Below are 16,047 nucleotides of genomic sequence, written 5' to 3' on the forward strand. Positions count from 1 at the left end.
CTCTACCACTTCTGTAGACATGATTTACACGTAGACATCATGTAGAGTTGTAATGTATGTAGACAGGATTTACACGTAGACATCATGTAGAGTTGTAATGTATGTAGACAGGATTTACACGTAGACATCATGTAGAGTTGTATTTGTAGAAGTGTTTATATATATATAAATGCATTTTGTAGTCGGCTTTTGAGTAAAGTCTCTTTATAATGCAAATCTAATAGAAATAGTTATTTGCATGTATAACATACGGAAGTGTTTGTAGACAAAATGTGCAGACGTATTTGATCTAACTGGGCAACTTTCACGAAAGTCGTGGGACATACATTTGAGACTAAAAGAAGAGCTTTTGAAATAGACTCCTTGAGGACAACGAATTGGTATGCATCTGATGTAGCAAAATATAGAGATCGCAACTGGGTTTGAGTGGTCACGTCACTACATCTCTCAATCAGAATCAGAGACAATGCCATCTATATTTTTAAAAATATAATATACACATGTATTGGTAGATAAGTATATATATATATATATATATATATATATATATATATATATATATATATATATATATATATATATATATATATATATATATATATATATATATATAATGTATTAACAGAGTATCTACAGTGGTAACTTATTAGTAAATTTCCAATAAACAAGAAAAATATTTTATGTCAGGTTGGCTGGAGGCTGTTTGCTACTGCGATTGTGACCAACCCCCTATCATACTCTCACCTGAATACCTTGTACTAACACCTGAGGAAAAGGTAGGTGACTAATTACTACTGTTAAACTTAGATTGACTTTAAATATCAGGCATGGAAAGGTTTATTGTGTAAAAAATAGTCAAGCAGGATGTGTAAGAAAGAAATTCATTCATCCATGAAGGTGTGTAAGGAAGAAATTCATTCATTCCTGAAGGTGTGTAAGGAAGAAATTCATTCATTCATGAAGGTGTGTAAGGAAGAAATTCATTCATTCATGAAGGTGTGTAAGGAAGAAATTCATTCATTCATGAAGGTGTGTAAGGAAGAAATTCATTCATTCATGAAGGTGTGTAAGAAAGAAATTCATTCATTCATGAAGGTGTGTAAAAAAGAAATGCATTTATTCATGAAGGTGTGTAAGGAAGAAAGTAAGTCATTCATGAAGATGTGTAATGAAGAAAGTAAGTCATTCATGAAGGTGTGTAAGGAAGAAATTCATTCATTCCTGAAGGTGTGTAAGGAAGAAATTCATTCATTCATGAAGGTGTGTAAGGAAGAAATTCATTCATTCATGAAGGTGTGTAAGGAAGAAATTAAGTCATTCATGAAGGTGTGTAAGGAAGAAATTCATCCATTCATGAAGGTGTGTAAGGAAGAAATTAATTCATTCCTGAAGGTGTGTAAGGAAGAAATTCATTCATTCATGAAGGTGTGTAAGAAAGAAATTCCTTCATTCATGAAGGTGTGTAAGGAAGAAATTCATTTATTCATGAAGGTGTGTAAGGAAGAAATTCATTCATTCATGAAGATGTGTAAGGAAGAAAGTAAGTCATTCATGAAGGTGTGTAAGGAAGAAATTCATTCATTCATGAAGGTGTGTAAGGAAGAAAGTAAGTCATTCATGAAGGTGTGTAAGGAAGAAATTCATTCATTCATGAAGAATGTGTAAGGAAGAAGGTAAGTCATTCATGAAGGTGTGTAAGAAAGAAATTCATTCATTCATGAAGGTGTGTAAGGAAGAAATTCATTTATTCATGAAGGTGTGTAAGGAAGAAATTCATTCATTCATGAAGAATGTGTAAGGAAGAAGGTAAGTCATTCATGAAGGTGTGTAAGGAAGAAATTCATTCATTCATGAAGATGTGTAAGGAAGAAAGTAAGTCATTCATGAAGGTGTGTAAGGAAGAAGGTAAGTCATTCATGAAGGTGTGTAAGAAAGAAATTCATTCATTCATGAAGGTGTGTAAGGAAGAAATTCATTCATTCATGAAGGTGTGTAAGAAAGAAATTCCTTCATTCATGAAGGTGTGTAAGGAAGAAATTCATTTATTCATGAAGGTGTGTAAGGAAGAAATTCATTCATTCATGAAGATGTGTAAGGAAGAAAGTAAGTCATTCATGAAGGTGTGTAAGGAAGAAATTCATTCATTCATGAAGGTGTGTAAGGAAGAAAGTAAGTCATTCATGAAGGTGTGTAAGGAAGAAATTCATTCATTCATGAAGAATGTGTAAGGAAGAAGGTAAGTCATTCATGAAGGTGTGTAAGAAAGAAATTCATTCATTCATGAAGGTGTGTAAGGAAGAAATTCATTTATTCATGAAGGTGTGTAAGGAAGAAATTCATTCATTCATGAAGAATGTGTAAGGAAGAAGGTAAGTCATTCATGAAGGTGTGTAAGGAAGAAATTCATTCATTCATGAAGATGTGTAAGGAAGAAAGTAAGTCATTCATGAAGGTGTGTAAGGAAGAAATACATCCATTCATGAAGGTGTGTAAGGAAGAAGGTAAGTCATTCATGAAGGTGTGTAAGGAAAAAAGTAAGTCATTCATGAAGGTGTGTAAGGAAAAAAAAATCATTCATGAAGGTGTGTAAGGAAGAAGGTAAGTCATTCATGAAGGTGTGTAAGGAAGAAATTCATTCATTCATTATGGTGTGTAAGGAAGAAGGTAAGTCATTTATGAAGCTGTGTAAGGAAAAAAGTAAGTAATTCATGAAAGTGTGTAAGGAAAAAGAAGGTAAGTCATTCATGAAGATGTGTAAGGTAAGGAAAAAAGTAAGTCATTCATGAAAGTTTGTAAGGAAGAAGAAGGTAAGTCATTCATGAAGATGTGTAAGGAAAAAAGTAAGTCATTCATGAAAATGTGTAAGGAAGAAGAAGGTAAGTCATTCATGAAGCTATGTAAGGAAAAAAGTAAGTCATTCATGAAAGTGTGTAAGGAAGAAGAAGGTAAGTCATTCATGAATATGTGTAAGGAAGAAAGTAAGTCATTCATGAAAGTGTGTAAGGAAGAAAAAGGTAAGTCATTCATGAAGGTGTGTAAGAAAGTAAGTCATTCAGGAAAGTGTGTAAGGAAGAAATTCATTCATTTACGAAGAATGTGTAAGGAAAAAGGTAAGTCATTCATGAAGAATGTGTAAGGAAGAAGGTAAGTCATTCATGAAGGTGTGTAAGAAAGTAAGTCATTCATGAAGGTGTGCAAGGAAGTAAGTCATTCATGAAGGTGTGTAAGGAAGAAGGTAAGTCATTCATGAAGGTGTGTAAGGAAGTAAGTCATTCATGAAGAATGTGTAAGGAAGAATGTAAGGTAGAATCAAATTATCACTTTTTAAATAGAATCAAGTTATCACTTTTTAAATAGAATCAAGTTATCACTTTTTAAATAGAATCAAATTATTATTTTTTAAATAGAATCAAATTATCACTTTTTAAATAGAATCAAGTTATTACTTTTTAAATAGAATCAAGTTATTATTTTTTAAATAGAATCAAGTTATCACTTTTTAAATAGAATCAAATTATCACTTTTTAAATAGAATCAAGTTATTATTTTTTAAATAGAATCAAGTTATTATTTTTTAAATAGAATCAAGTTATCACTTTTTAAATAGAATCAAATTATCACTTTTTAAATAGAATCAAGTTATTACTTTTTAAATAGAATCAAGTTATTATTTTTTAAATAGAATCAAGTTATCACTTTTTAAATAGAATCAAGTTATTACTTTTTTAAATAGAATCAAGTTATTACTTTTAGAAAAGACACTATTTTAGAGCATTATTACAAAATATTTTGTTCCTGATTAGATTGAAAAGATCATCAGTGAACTACTTGTGGATGCCTCCAATACATCAGCATCTTTTAGAAAACTGAATAGTATAGATGACAAGAGACCAAGTGCACGAAGTATTGGCTCCCTGGGAATAATATTAATATGCTTAGGTAACTCACTAGTGTTCATATTAATATGCTTAGGTAACTCACTAGTGTTCATATTAATATGCTTAGGTAACTCACTAGTGTTCATATTAATATGCTTAGGTAACTCACTATTGTCCTTTTTACATGATAACAAACAATAAACATTGGCATAATGAATTCAATATTTCATAAATTGTAGTCAAAATGTTCTTCTTGTCACGATGATTAAATTCCTATTTAAGAAATGTCTCACTGATGATAAACCTACAGGCACTTTGTATTTGTGGTCTAGTCCAACATTAGCCATAAGTGTAGACCCCTATCTAACAATATATGAATTGTTACACTGACCCTCAATGCGGAAGGGTGCTAAGAATATTATTTAACTGTCAAAAGGAAAAGGCACAATATGTAGTGACAAATTTTGATCTTCTGCAAGTATACCTTTTTGCTTTGAAAAATTAAGTAAGCATATTATATGCATACATACATATATATATATATATATATATATATATATATATATATATATATATATATATATATATATATATATATATATATATATATATATATATATATATATATAAATCATTTTTTTTTAAACAAGATTATAATGATAACTTGTATTTCATGTCATGCACAGTTATACCATGACAACTTCGAGTTCACTAATGTCTTCATATTATAATAGCCCGTATACGCTACCTACACGTCTCTACGCAATTAAAGTGTAAACAATTTCAAAAGCACTTTAAACAATAATTAATCATACATTGGCAAATTTAATTTCAATTTTTCTCTTTCATAGTAAATCAATCTACAATAAGATGGTGCGCAAATGTTTCATTAGGCCAATAGATTCATTCAAACATGTTCTTGTTTGCTAAGAAATGTCTTAGTGTACTACTGGGAGCCTAGTGACGTAAGCGGTGTCAAGTTTTTTTTTCATTTTGACGTCATGGAAAATTTTCATTCACAAAACATTCTAGCCCAGGGGTGGGCAAATTACGGCCCGCGGGCCACATGCGGCCCGCCGGACTGTTTTATGCGGCCCGCCGACACCTACAGAAGTCAGGTGTGCCCATAGTATATACTTATAAAAATACAAATATATTAAAAATAATATAAATATAAATTATTGAAACTGTCATTATAAAAAGTTTCAAGCAAACGAAGACTCTGCTAATTGGCTATACATTAATACACTCAATTCAAAACACAATCTCTGATCAGTATTTATTCAATGCTATGAAGAACTATGTTGAATGTTGGGTAGGCTTGGAAGAAGATGGCAAGGGTGACAACTGGTGGAGCTCGATATTTGACTGAGTAAAATGGTGTTTTTTTTTTAATACCTCAACCATAAACTTTAAACAGGAAAGTTTGCACAAAGCTGCATAAAATTTCACTTTCATGATAGTGTAATACGAATAGTAATCTTACTTATTAGGGCTAGGGCGTATAAACCACAGGTAGTTCCGATTATGAACAAAATAAACCATTATTTCCTATATCAGAGCATGGGCAAGGTAAACGAGAACACTATAAAATCTGAAGGAAGACATTGTTTTGTTACTTGAAAGACACTGACTGTGACTTTGTTACCAATATTTCTAATGAAGAGTGGAAGACAGATTTCAGATTTCATAATTGCCATTGCAATGAGTTTTTTGCATATGAAATGTAAATGGATGTTAAATCTTTTCAAACAAGGCTTTCCCATTTCTACAAGCAAGCAAAAGAAAACAGGCTTTTTCATTTTTCTTTGCTGAAAGGTGAAATTATTTCTACTGAAATGATTAAAAGTACAACACTTAATTAGATTCTTTAATTTTGCAATTTATATAAGCAAATTTTAAGACGTCAATAACCGGTTTTCAAAATCATCAGCTGACCATTTAGCACAGAAGCTGATTCAGCTCCAGAGGACATAACTCCGAGCAAAGAGAATTTCCAGTCAGTACTTCCACAGGACTCTTTTGGGTGGCAGAATCTGTATGTCAACACTTTGTTCTCATTTCACATGTTGGAAGGTTCAGATCAGTAATTCTATATCTAAGATGAACCGCGCAATGTTTTCCAGATACAGGCAGTTCTCCAAATAGTTTTGTTTCTATAGGAGGGCTTTGGGGCCAGAGTCCTGTTCGGGTCTCTGATTTAGTATGCACCATTGAAGGACATGCTCAGCATTCTCTGATGATGCTCCACAAGGGCGGGTTTCGCTCGTCCCGACATTTAACTTTCGGAACATATATTGTCTCATTCAGTGAACAAGCATTTTATTTTGGGTGGGGGGGAAACTAAACTGGTCGATTTCGACTGACTGTAATTTGACAGCAGTCACAAGGGTAACAACTAGTAAGCTAGTTCCATAGTTCCGGAACATTATGCACGAGTGTAAAAGGTAAAATACTGCACATTAAGTACAACTGTATATTAGTGTAGTTATTGTAATATAAAAAGACAACAGCAATCTTAAAAAAAATTATTAATTGATTTCAGAAATTGCTAACTCTTCTTGTAATTCCTTAACGTGGAGTGTGGAAAAAAGAAACATGAATATAATACAGTGTAACTATGAATTAAAAGTTAGCTAGAGTATCTTTCTAAGTTGTATATACATATGCGGCCCGCCATTCCCAAATTTAAAGAAATGCGGCCCTCGATCCAAAAAGGTTGCCCACCCCTGTTCTAGCCAAAATTAATTTTTCGATTATGAACATTTTCAAAGCGATATAACGGTCGACCTCGAGTTTTCCCGATGTGGCCACTGAGTTGAGAATGTTTTTTCTCATTTATACACATATACGTTGAAATTTTAAAGAAAATCGTTTGAGCCGTTTTCAAAATAATATATACCGGTATATATATATATAAGTAGCTTATAGTATATCGATATAAAACTATTTTTGTTCACAAAATATGATATACTAGAAGGGAAGCGACATAATATAAAACAAGATTACAAAGAGAGTTTGTGTTACACAAACTCAGAGGCGGCCCCCGTCGAAGTCGGATCCCTGTCGGATCTGCATATTCGCAAATAATATTCAAGAGGTGATTTAATTTTGATGTAAAATGTTTTACACGTTTCGGATGTTCCTTCAGAGTTGAAGATAATTACTTCCTAGTCCAAACCTCCCGCAGGACGACGGGGGATGTGAGCGGGCAGGGTTTGAACCCTGGGCCATCCATAAATCTAAACGACAGTCCAGCGCGCAAACCGCACGACCAGGCAGCCATCCGATGGTCAAAAGTAATAATGTTTCAAAGATTCATTTGCCGTAAATTTAAATTTAATAAAAAATAGTAGATTAGTTTTAGTATATTAAAACATTACAATATTGATCAAAACGTTTGGAAATGAAAATCTACACTTTTTTTTTACACTTTAAGTTTAGAAATTGAAATTCTACATCTTAATCTAGTCTCTAAAATAATTTTAATTAGAATATAAATCCAGGTCTAGATATACTGTAATAAAAATCTAGATCTAGTTTAAAAAATCTAGATTAGATCTAAATCAAGATATCATTCTTTTTTTAAACGCGAGTCACATAACGAGGCTTAATAAACATTACTATACCGAGTTCTTTTTTCATTTCATTTGAAGAATTAATTCCATATAACGTCAGAGGGAAAAAAAAACACTACGTCACACGGCCTAGCTAGACTAAAAATCGCCTTCATCTATAAGAGCCATTTATCGAGTGTTCATAGACTTTGGTGCACCGAGTGCGTTCTTTAAGCATTTCATTTAAAGAATTCATTCCATATGACGTCAAAGGAAAAAAAAACACTACGTCACACGGCCTAGCTAGAATAAAAATCGCCTTCATCATTACGAGCCTTTTATCGAGTGTTCATAGACATTGGTGCACCGAGTGCGTTCTTTTAGCATTTCATTTAAAGAATTCATTCCATATGACGTCAAAGGAAAAAAAAAAACTACGTCACAAGGCCTAGCTAGACTAAAAATCACCTTTATCAACACGAGCCATTTCTCGAGTGTTCATAGACATTGGTGCACCGAGTGCGTTCTTTTAGCATTTCATTTAAAGAATTCATTCCATGTGACGTCAAAGGAAAAAAAACACTACGTCACAAGGCTTAGTTAGACTAAAATATGTTTTCATTAATACAAGCAATTTTTTCGAGGGTTAATAGACATTTGTGCACCGAGTGCGTTCTTTTAACATTACATTTAAAGAGTCCATTCATATGACGTCAAAGAAAAAAAATTCCATTACCTCACAATAGGCTAGTACCGGTACCATAAAAAAAAAATGTCTTTATTTACACGAGATATTTAACGAGGGTTCATAGACATTGGTGCACTGAGTTCTAATAGATATTATTTAAAAAGGATCAAAGCCACATTGTTTTTGCGTTTTGTCTGTCAGTCGGTCTGTCCGTTATCTTGATATAAAAAAAACAACTAAAAGTTATTAAAAATTGATTAACCTTTATTTTACGTTTCAAAACATCGCAATAATTTTTAGGTATGAACACAATTGAAAAGTTTATATCAGTGATTCCCAAAGTGGTCCATATAGACCCCCAGGGGTCTACGAAGACCTCCAAGGGGTCTACGAAAGTAAAAAAATAAATTGGGGGTCTATGAGATGTCCACGGGGGTCTACGGTAATAGATTTCATTTAAGCAGGTCGTAACTTAATTTTCACATTCCATTAATGTAATTATTTCATACACTAATATATGATTTGTACCAGAGTTAATCCTTTCAATATTTATCCTGCTATTGAAACGAAACATTCTTGTATTCAATTTCAATACTTATTTAAATATCTTAATTTTGTCTACATGTAACTAATATTTAAAAAAAAAAAGAAATGTAGACTGTACAGCGTTAATTATTTAAAATTGGGATTCAATCCTTCCTTGTCAAACACGCAGTTGCCTAAGTGACTCTTTTATGACGATATGAGACCAGTTACGCTGGATGATCATCTGAGACAATGCCACCCTGACAAAAATTAAGATTTGAAAAACTTTCGAACACTTAAAGTTCAGAATAGACTCACAAAATCTCTGTTCGACATCATATAGAGAAGATGATGGTTTGTGAGCGTCTTTCAAGATTTCTTTACTTATAGCAAAATACGGAAAACAGCAAAGGTCAAACATTGTTATTACTTTTTTACAAAATCCTACATCTGTTACTATTAAAAGAATTTCTTTAAGCGACAATACAGTTTAAGGTCGCTTCGGTGGCATGAGTTATAAAATTAAAACCTTCTTATGTAAATCTTTGCAAAAGATATAAATACAGTTTGGCCAGACAAGGTGTAGCGCTGTGTGCTACAAACTTTCTAATGGTCACCATCTTATCTCATCTCATCTCATCTATGCCTGTGGTCCTTTCTGGGCATAGACCACCGCCCACCAACCAGCTTTCTCCAAGCATATCGGTTGTGGGCGAGACACTCCAACTGTCTCCACGTCTTGCCCATCTGCTTCCAAATCGCGGTGCCATGGTAAAGCTTAAGCAGCCTTCCATCAGCTGAAGAACACCTGGGGATCTAGGGAAAAAGGCACCACCACCAAGATTAAGCTTTTTAACACCATTGTTAAGCCGATTCTACTTTATGGAGAAGAGACCTGGAGAACCACCATCACCACCATGAAAAAAATCCAGGTATTCATCAATAGCTGCCTGAGAAAGATTCTTATAGTCAGCTGGCCAGACAAGATCTCGAATGAGGAACAGTGGCAAAAAACAAAGCAGCAGCCCATTGAAGTAGATATCCTTCAGAGACGCGGGAAATGGATAGGTCACACCCTTTGCCAGCCTGCATCCAGCATAACATGGCAAGCCCTAGCCTGGAACCCACAAGGAAAGAAGAAGAGGGGACGGCCCAGGGATACATGGCGGTAATGGTCACCGTCTCCTTATATTTCTTTAAGGTTGACCGACGAGACCTGGTTTAGGCTCCAGTTACTCGCCTTTGCCCCTCTCCTGTTAATAAAACAGTTCCGCAGATTTAATATTTGAGCCACACGTGAGAGATCAAGAAATACACGAGAAACTGCTCTTTGCGAAACCTTTTACAATGATACTTAAGGCATATTCAGTAATTAATTAATTAATATTTAATGTTAGAAAGACTAATTCATAGAAAAACAGATTTGTATATAAAACATTATATCCGTAGTTGTGTAGTTTTAAATTACTATTTCACTCTTCAACGCACTACAGTTAGAAATTTGTTTAAAAATAATGTTGATGAATTTGCAAAAATTTGCAAGTTGAGTAGGGGGTCTACCGAAAACCAGAAAACATGGCAGGGGGTCTACGAGACAAAAAAGTTTGGGAACCACTGGTTTATATAATAGATTGTTCCGGATGTTTGTATAAATAGTAAAAGAAAAAGAGAATTTCAGATAAATCTAATACCGTTAATTAAATTTTTTGGATGGTCTCGTATAAAAATTAGATGTACTACAGCCACGTGGAGAGATTTTCATACCTTACTTTGGTGTTTGGATTCTGTTTTCCTTAAAAATCGAAACATAATATTAACGATAATTAGATTTTTTAATGTTTTAGGTAGAAAGTTAAATGTACTGTAAGAGAGTAGTGAGTTAAAATATTTTTTTATAAAAATCCGTAAAAACATTATTTCGTAAATGAGAAGATTATTTGTTTATTAATTAGAAGAGGGAGTTCAAACAATTATTTGGCGTTAGTAGATTTTTAAATAAATTCGGAAATTTCTGGCGACGATTTGTAAGAAACAAAATCCGGAACTTTCTTTATCGATTACAAAACTTCTATGTTATGTTTTACAAGAAAATTAAATGTCTAAAAAGTAATTTTCAGTAATCAATTCTAGTAAATTACTTTTTTTAAAAACCTTATGCGATTTCAAACAATCATTAGGCATAATTCATGTTTTATAAAACAATATCCGGAACATTTTTACAATTAATGAAATATAAGTCAGTATAGAGATTATGATTTAGCATTAATATGCTATTTACATAAAAAACGGAACAACATATTATTGATAATGTGTTTTTGCAACGTTTAAGCATGGAAATTGAATGTAATATAAGTTAGAAGAGCAAACAAACATTTGTTGGCGTTGATTAGTTTTGCACACAAAAATCCGGAACAATCAATTTTAGATACTTAAAACTATTGAGATGTTATGGGAGGAACATTAAAGGGTAAATCAGATTTTCAATAGCTTTTAGAGTTCTAGTTTTTTAAATCTAATCGTGACGGACAGACCGACCAACAGACAAAACGCACAAAAAAAAGCTTCTTTTATTCGGATGGGGGCACTAAACAAAAAATAAATAAAATCTGATTTTTAAAAAAAGTTTAAGGAATTGGTTTAGCACCTGATCATGTTGCGACGTTACGCTACTGCACGAAAATCGCTGCATAAAAAGTCCATTTAAAAAAATGTGCGTGATATTTACATACAAAGTGCATTATTAGCCTTTATAAACAAACAGAAATGTTTTCTTTTAATTTTAGCAGCTAGTTGACCAGAAAAAACGTCTTTAACTATTATTTGTATTTGTTGTAAACATTTCCTGTACATTTTAAAAATATATTTGACTTAGTGATACTGAAAATACACAAAAATTGTCCATCTTTGTTAGCATATAGTAACATTGCCTCCCTTACATTTACGTAATTGTTTTAGAATTGGTGTATTGTTATGAAAAAATCGCTTGCATAATTAATTTTATAAATTAAACGGTTTGCTTTTAGAAAACCAAAAGTAGCCGTTGCACCTAAACTTTTCAAGCCGGATTTAATGATGAAATAATATTTTTCATATCTCTTCTAGTTTTCGAGATCTGAGTGTGACAGACGGACAGACGGACAGACGGACATTTTGCACAAACCTAATAGCGGCTTTTTCCCCTTACGGGGGCCGCTAAAAATGGCATATAGATATTCAACTTATTTTGTTCACAAACTATCATTTCTGCATAAAAAATGCACCTCCCACTCCAAGGGTTTAGGTGGGGAGGGTGATGGATGTAATTTCCCCCCTCTTCACTGAATTGGCCAACATATTAGAGAGAGGGGGGGGGGGAGGCGACATTATCTAAAAATTTTTATAATATAAATAATTAGTACATTTTATTAACGTAAGTAAAGAATTCACCTACAAATTGTGTGATTTCTTCAGAAGGGGGGGGGGGGGGGACGGTACGCAAGTGATCTCATAAATCTATGTTATGATTCATTACGCAAGTGATCTCATAAATCTATGTTATGATTCATTACCTTTTCGCGACTGAAGGAGACCATAATTGAAGAATTTGAGGTCATTGTGTAGATTTTAGGGCTGCTATTTATATCAATTCGAGAAGAATTGTTTTTTTAAGCATTGTTCAATAAAAACTAAATTTGAGCCAGAAGGGAGAGCATCAATGTTTACATAGTAACTGTATTATGCCTTTTTTTTTAACAGTATTTGGAGGCATTGTACTGTTGGATCTGAACGTCTTGGTCTCGCATATTTCAGCACTGATTGGTACATCAAAGGACAGCAACTCTAATAAAAAATGAATCAAACGCTCCTCTTACTTCCTCGCTTTTTTTTTGGTTCTTTTTGGTTTGTTTGAGTCTAAACACTGCAAGAGAGAGAGAGAGAGAGAGAGAGGAGTACGTGTAATTGTACTTCCACATTCACATTGTATTCAAGTACATTCGAATGAAATAGGCATCAAAAGATAGCTTTTTCCCAGCCTAGATACGGCCTACTATTAATATAACTATTTTAATGTTTCATGCAGTGACTAAATATACTAAAAACAAGTACATACCCACATGGGCGTAGCCAGGATTTTTTTTTCGGGGTGGGGGGAATTTTTTTCCGCCCCCACCCCACCCCTCGCGAAAAAATATATATTTAGATGTATGTGTGTGTGTGTGTACATAATCTTTATTAGGGATTCTTCATTCTTTCGGAAGACGTTTATTGTGCCCTAGAATAGGTTCTTCCTGGAGTTAGTGGGAAAAAATGTAGACTCCCCGCCATTGCCAGTAAGAGCGCTAAGAGTTCCCCCAGCGCGGGGGCTCAGCCCCGCCCCCTAGCACTATTTCTGGTATTGAATGCCAACAAAATGCATATTCTGAGGTATCTACAGTGCATTTTCCTGCTATTAAAATGTTTTATTTCAAAAACCTAATGTGTTATTCTTACTGACTTAGACCCTCCCGCGCTGTTCGGCGCATTGGCCGTCAGGCTGTTTCCACATAAATCTGTCACTGGTTATGTCTGAAGCCTCTTCCCACCTGCTCTAAAGACCTCAATGAAAGTGTGGCGTCAAGTTGTACTAGGATGTCATCGCAACTCTTCTTATGTGTAATTCATTTTGTCGGAGAACATGTCCCGCAAACCTCATGCGACGCTCTGTCACAATCTTACTAAGGGGTCGACTCCTAGTTCGTAAGTAAAACTTTATCTACAAGTTTAACAAATTCAAATTAATAAAGAAAAAATAATGAAAAAACCTACGGTAATTTTTATGTTGAAAAAAACCCAGTAAAATGTGAAAGCTGCAATGAGATCTGTTCACACTGAAATAGGCGAGAACTAGACTAGCAAGTTTAACGAAAGTTTACAATTTAAAAAAACAAGAAAATATATTTTAAAAAACGCTAGTTTATCAATTACTTTGGATCAGTCATATAAATAGATTTGTAATAGAACTTGACTAACAATAATAAATCTGTGCGATTACTGAAAGGGGAAGGGGTTAAACTTAAAACCCCCTTTGGCTACGCTCATATAATTTTGAGTGTGTAATTTGCATTTTTTATATTGAAGAGGGGGTTTATTGTAATTTTTGCAGGGGTCTTTAAATCAAAATCTTCCTTAACTGTGCTCTTGGAATTTGGGGATTGTCGTTTGCATTTTTTGTATTATAGAAGAGGTGGAAATAACTGCAAAAAAACCCTGGTAGGGGATTTTAAACTCAAAACCCCTTGACTGTGCTGGGGCAAGTTATGGTTTAGTATTAAAATCTCACCTAAAATAAACAAAATCAAAGCAAAAAATCAGTCACTAAATTCCGAACCCTCCACCCCCACCGGCAAAGTCAATGCATACCCAAGTGTGTTATTGAATGGGGTTAATTTGGAGCACCAAACTGTTGGTAGACAACTAACACCGCGCTGTAGACGTAATAGATCTTAGTAGCACCAAACTGTTGGTAGACAACTAACACCGCGCTGTAGACGTAATAGATCTTAGTAGCACCAAACTGTTGGTAGACAACTAACACCGCGCTGTAGACGTAATACATCTTAGTAGCACCAAACTGTTGGTAGACAACTAACACCGCGCTGTAGACGTAATACATCTTAGTAGCACCAAACTGTTGGTAGACAACTAACACCACGCTGTAGACTGTTGGTAGACAACTAACACCGCGCTGTAGACTGTTGGTAGACAACTAACACCACGCTGTAGACTGTTGGTAGACAACTAACACCACGCTGTAGACTGTTGGTAGACAACTAACACCACGCTGTAGACTGTTGGTAGACAACTAACACCACGCTGTAGACTGTTGGTAGACAACTAACACCACGCTGTAGACTGTTGGTAGACAACTAACACCACGCTGTAGACTGTTGGTAGACAACTAACACCGCGCTGTAGACGTAATACATCTTAGTAGCACCAAACTGTTGGTAGACAACTAACACCGCGCTGTAGACGTAATACATCTTAGTAGCACCAAACTGTTGGTAGACAACTAACACCGCGCTGTAGACGTAATAGATCTTAGTAGCACCAAACTGTTGGTAGACAACTAACACCGCGCTGTAGACGTAATAGATCTTAGTAGCACCAAACTGTTGGTAGACAACTAACACCACGCTGTAGACGTAATACATCTTAGTAGCACCAAACTGTTGGTAGACAACTAACACCGCGCTGTAGACGTAATAGATCTTAGTAGCACCAAACTGTTGGTAGACAACTAACACCGCGCTGTAGACGTAATAGATCTTAGTAGCACCAAACTGTTGGTAGACAACTAACACCGCGCTGTAGACGTAATAGATCTTCACTTGTACAACTTGAAATACTTTCTTTTGTGAACAGTATTAAATAGAACTTTGATTATAATAGAGACTAAATCAAAATGGGATGAAATGCAATAAATAGAGTTGACTTCAGTACTAATATAAAATGGTATTCTATAGAAACTCTAACTCTCTAGAATAACACTTCTCACGTTCTGGAGTGGCTAAGACCGCTGGCCACCTATCGTGCAACATTTAGAACCACACGCCAACTTCTTCCTACCGTTACCATAGAAGCACACACACTCATGCACAAAGTGTTGTTTTTAAACACTATTCCTCCTTTATGATCTCCGCGATTATTTTCCAAAATCTAATGAATGATAGATTTAAAGTTTTAAACAAACATTATTTTATTTGGTATCGAACTGTACTTTGGTGTGGTAGTATCAGTTGAATTAGTCCTCTTTATACTTAGCTTTTTAAGTTTGAAACTAAAAATAGATAATTGTAAAACCTATTTTGTGTGTGTGTGTACATCTCTGGTACAGTGGTTAGTATGTTGTGTGTGTACATCTCTGGTACAGTGGTTAGTATGTTGTGTGTGTACTTCTCTGGTACAGTGGTTAGTATGTTGTGTGTGTACTTCTCTGGTACAGTGGTTAGTATGTTGTGTGTGTACATCGCTGGTACAGTGGTTAGTATGTTGTGTGTGTACATCTCTGGTAGAGTGGTTAGTATGTTGTGTGTGTACATCTCTGGTAGAGTGGTTAGTATGTTGTGTGTGTACATCGCTGGTACAGTGGTTAGTATGTTGTGTGTGTACATCTCTGGTAGAGTGGTTAGTATGTTGTGTGTGTACATCTCTGTTACAGTGGTTAGTATGTTGTGTGTGTACATCTCTGGTACAGTGGTTAGTATGTTGTGTGTGTACATCTCTGGTACAGTGGTTAGTATGTTGTGTGTGTACATCTATGGTACAGTGGTTAGTATGTTGTGTGTGTACATCTCTGGTAGAGTGGTTAGTATGTTGTGTGTGTACATCTCTGGTACAGTGGTTAGTATGTTGTGTGTGTACATCTCTGGCACAGTGG

General features: G+C 34.5%; 1 protein-coding gene across 3 annotated transcripts in view; it reads left to right on the forward strand.

Annotated features, from left to right (window-relative positions):
- LOC106062769 (uncharacterized) overlaps positions 1–12,487 on the forward strand; it is a 57,164-nt gene extending 44,677 nt beyond the window's left edge. Inside the window, exons 8-11 of one of the 3 annotated variants that reach the window (XR_008780113.1) lie at positions 688–776; positions 3,804–3,939; positions 4,730–4,843; positions 12,384–12,487. Coding sequence is in view for 2 of the 3 variants with exons in the window: in XM_056043724.1 (XP_055899699.1) it covers positions 688–776; positions 3,804–3,939; positions 12,384–12,481 (323 nt within the window). In the remaining variant the exon portion in view is untranslated. Of the gene's footprint in view, positions 1–687; positions 777–3,803; positions 3,940–4,188; positions 4,371–4,729; positions 4,844–12,383 lie in introns of those variants that run through there. The other 2 variants (XM_056043725.1, XM_056043724.1) reach the window with 2 other exon arrangements.
- The last annotated feature ends 3,560 nt before the right edge of the window (positions 12,488–16,047 follow it).

The sequence above is a fragment of the Biomphalaria glabrata genome, chromosome 10, assembly GCF_947242115.1.
Source record: "Biomphalaria glabrata chromosome 10, xgBioGlab47.1, whole genome shotgun sequence".
Lineage (NCBI taxonomy): Eukaryota > Metazoa > Mollusca > Gastropoda > Planorbidae > Biomphalaria > Biomphalaria glabrata.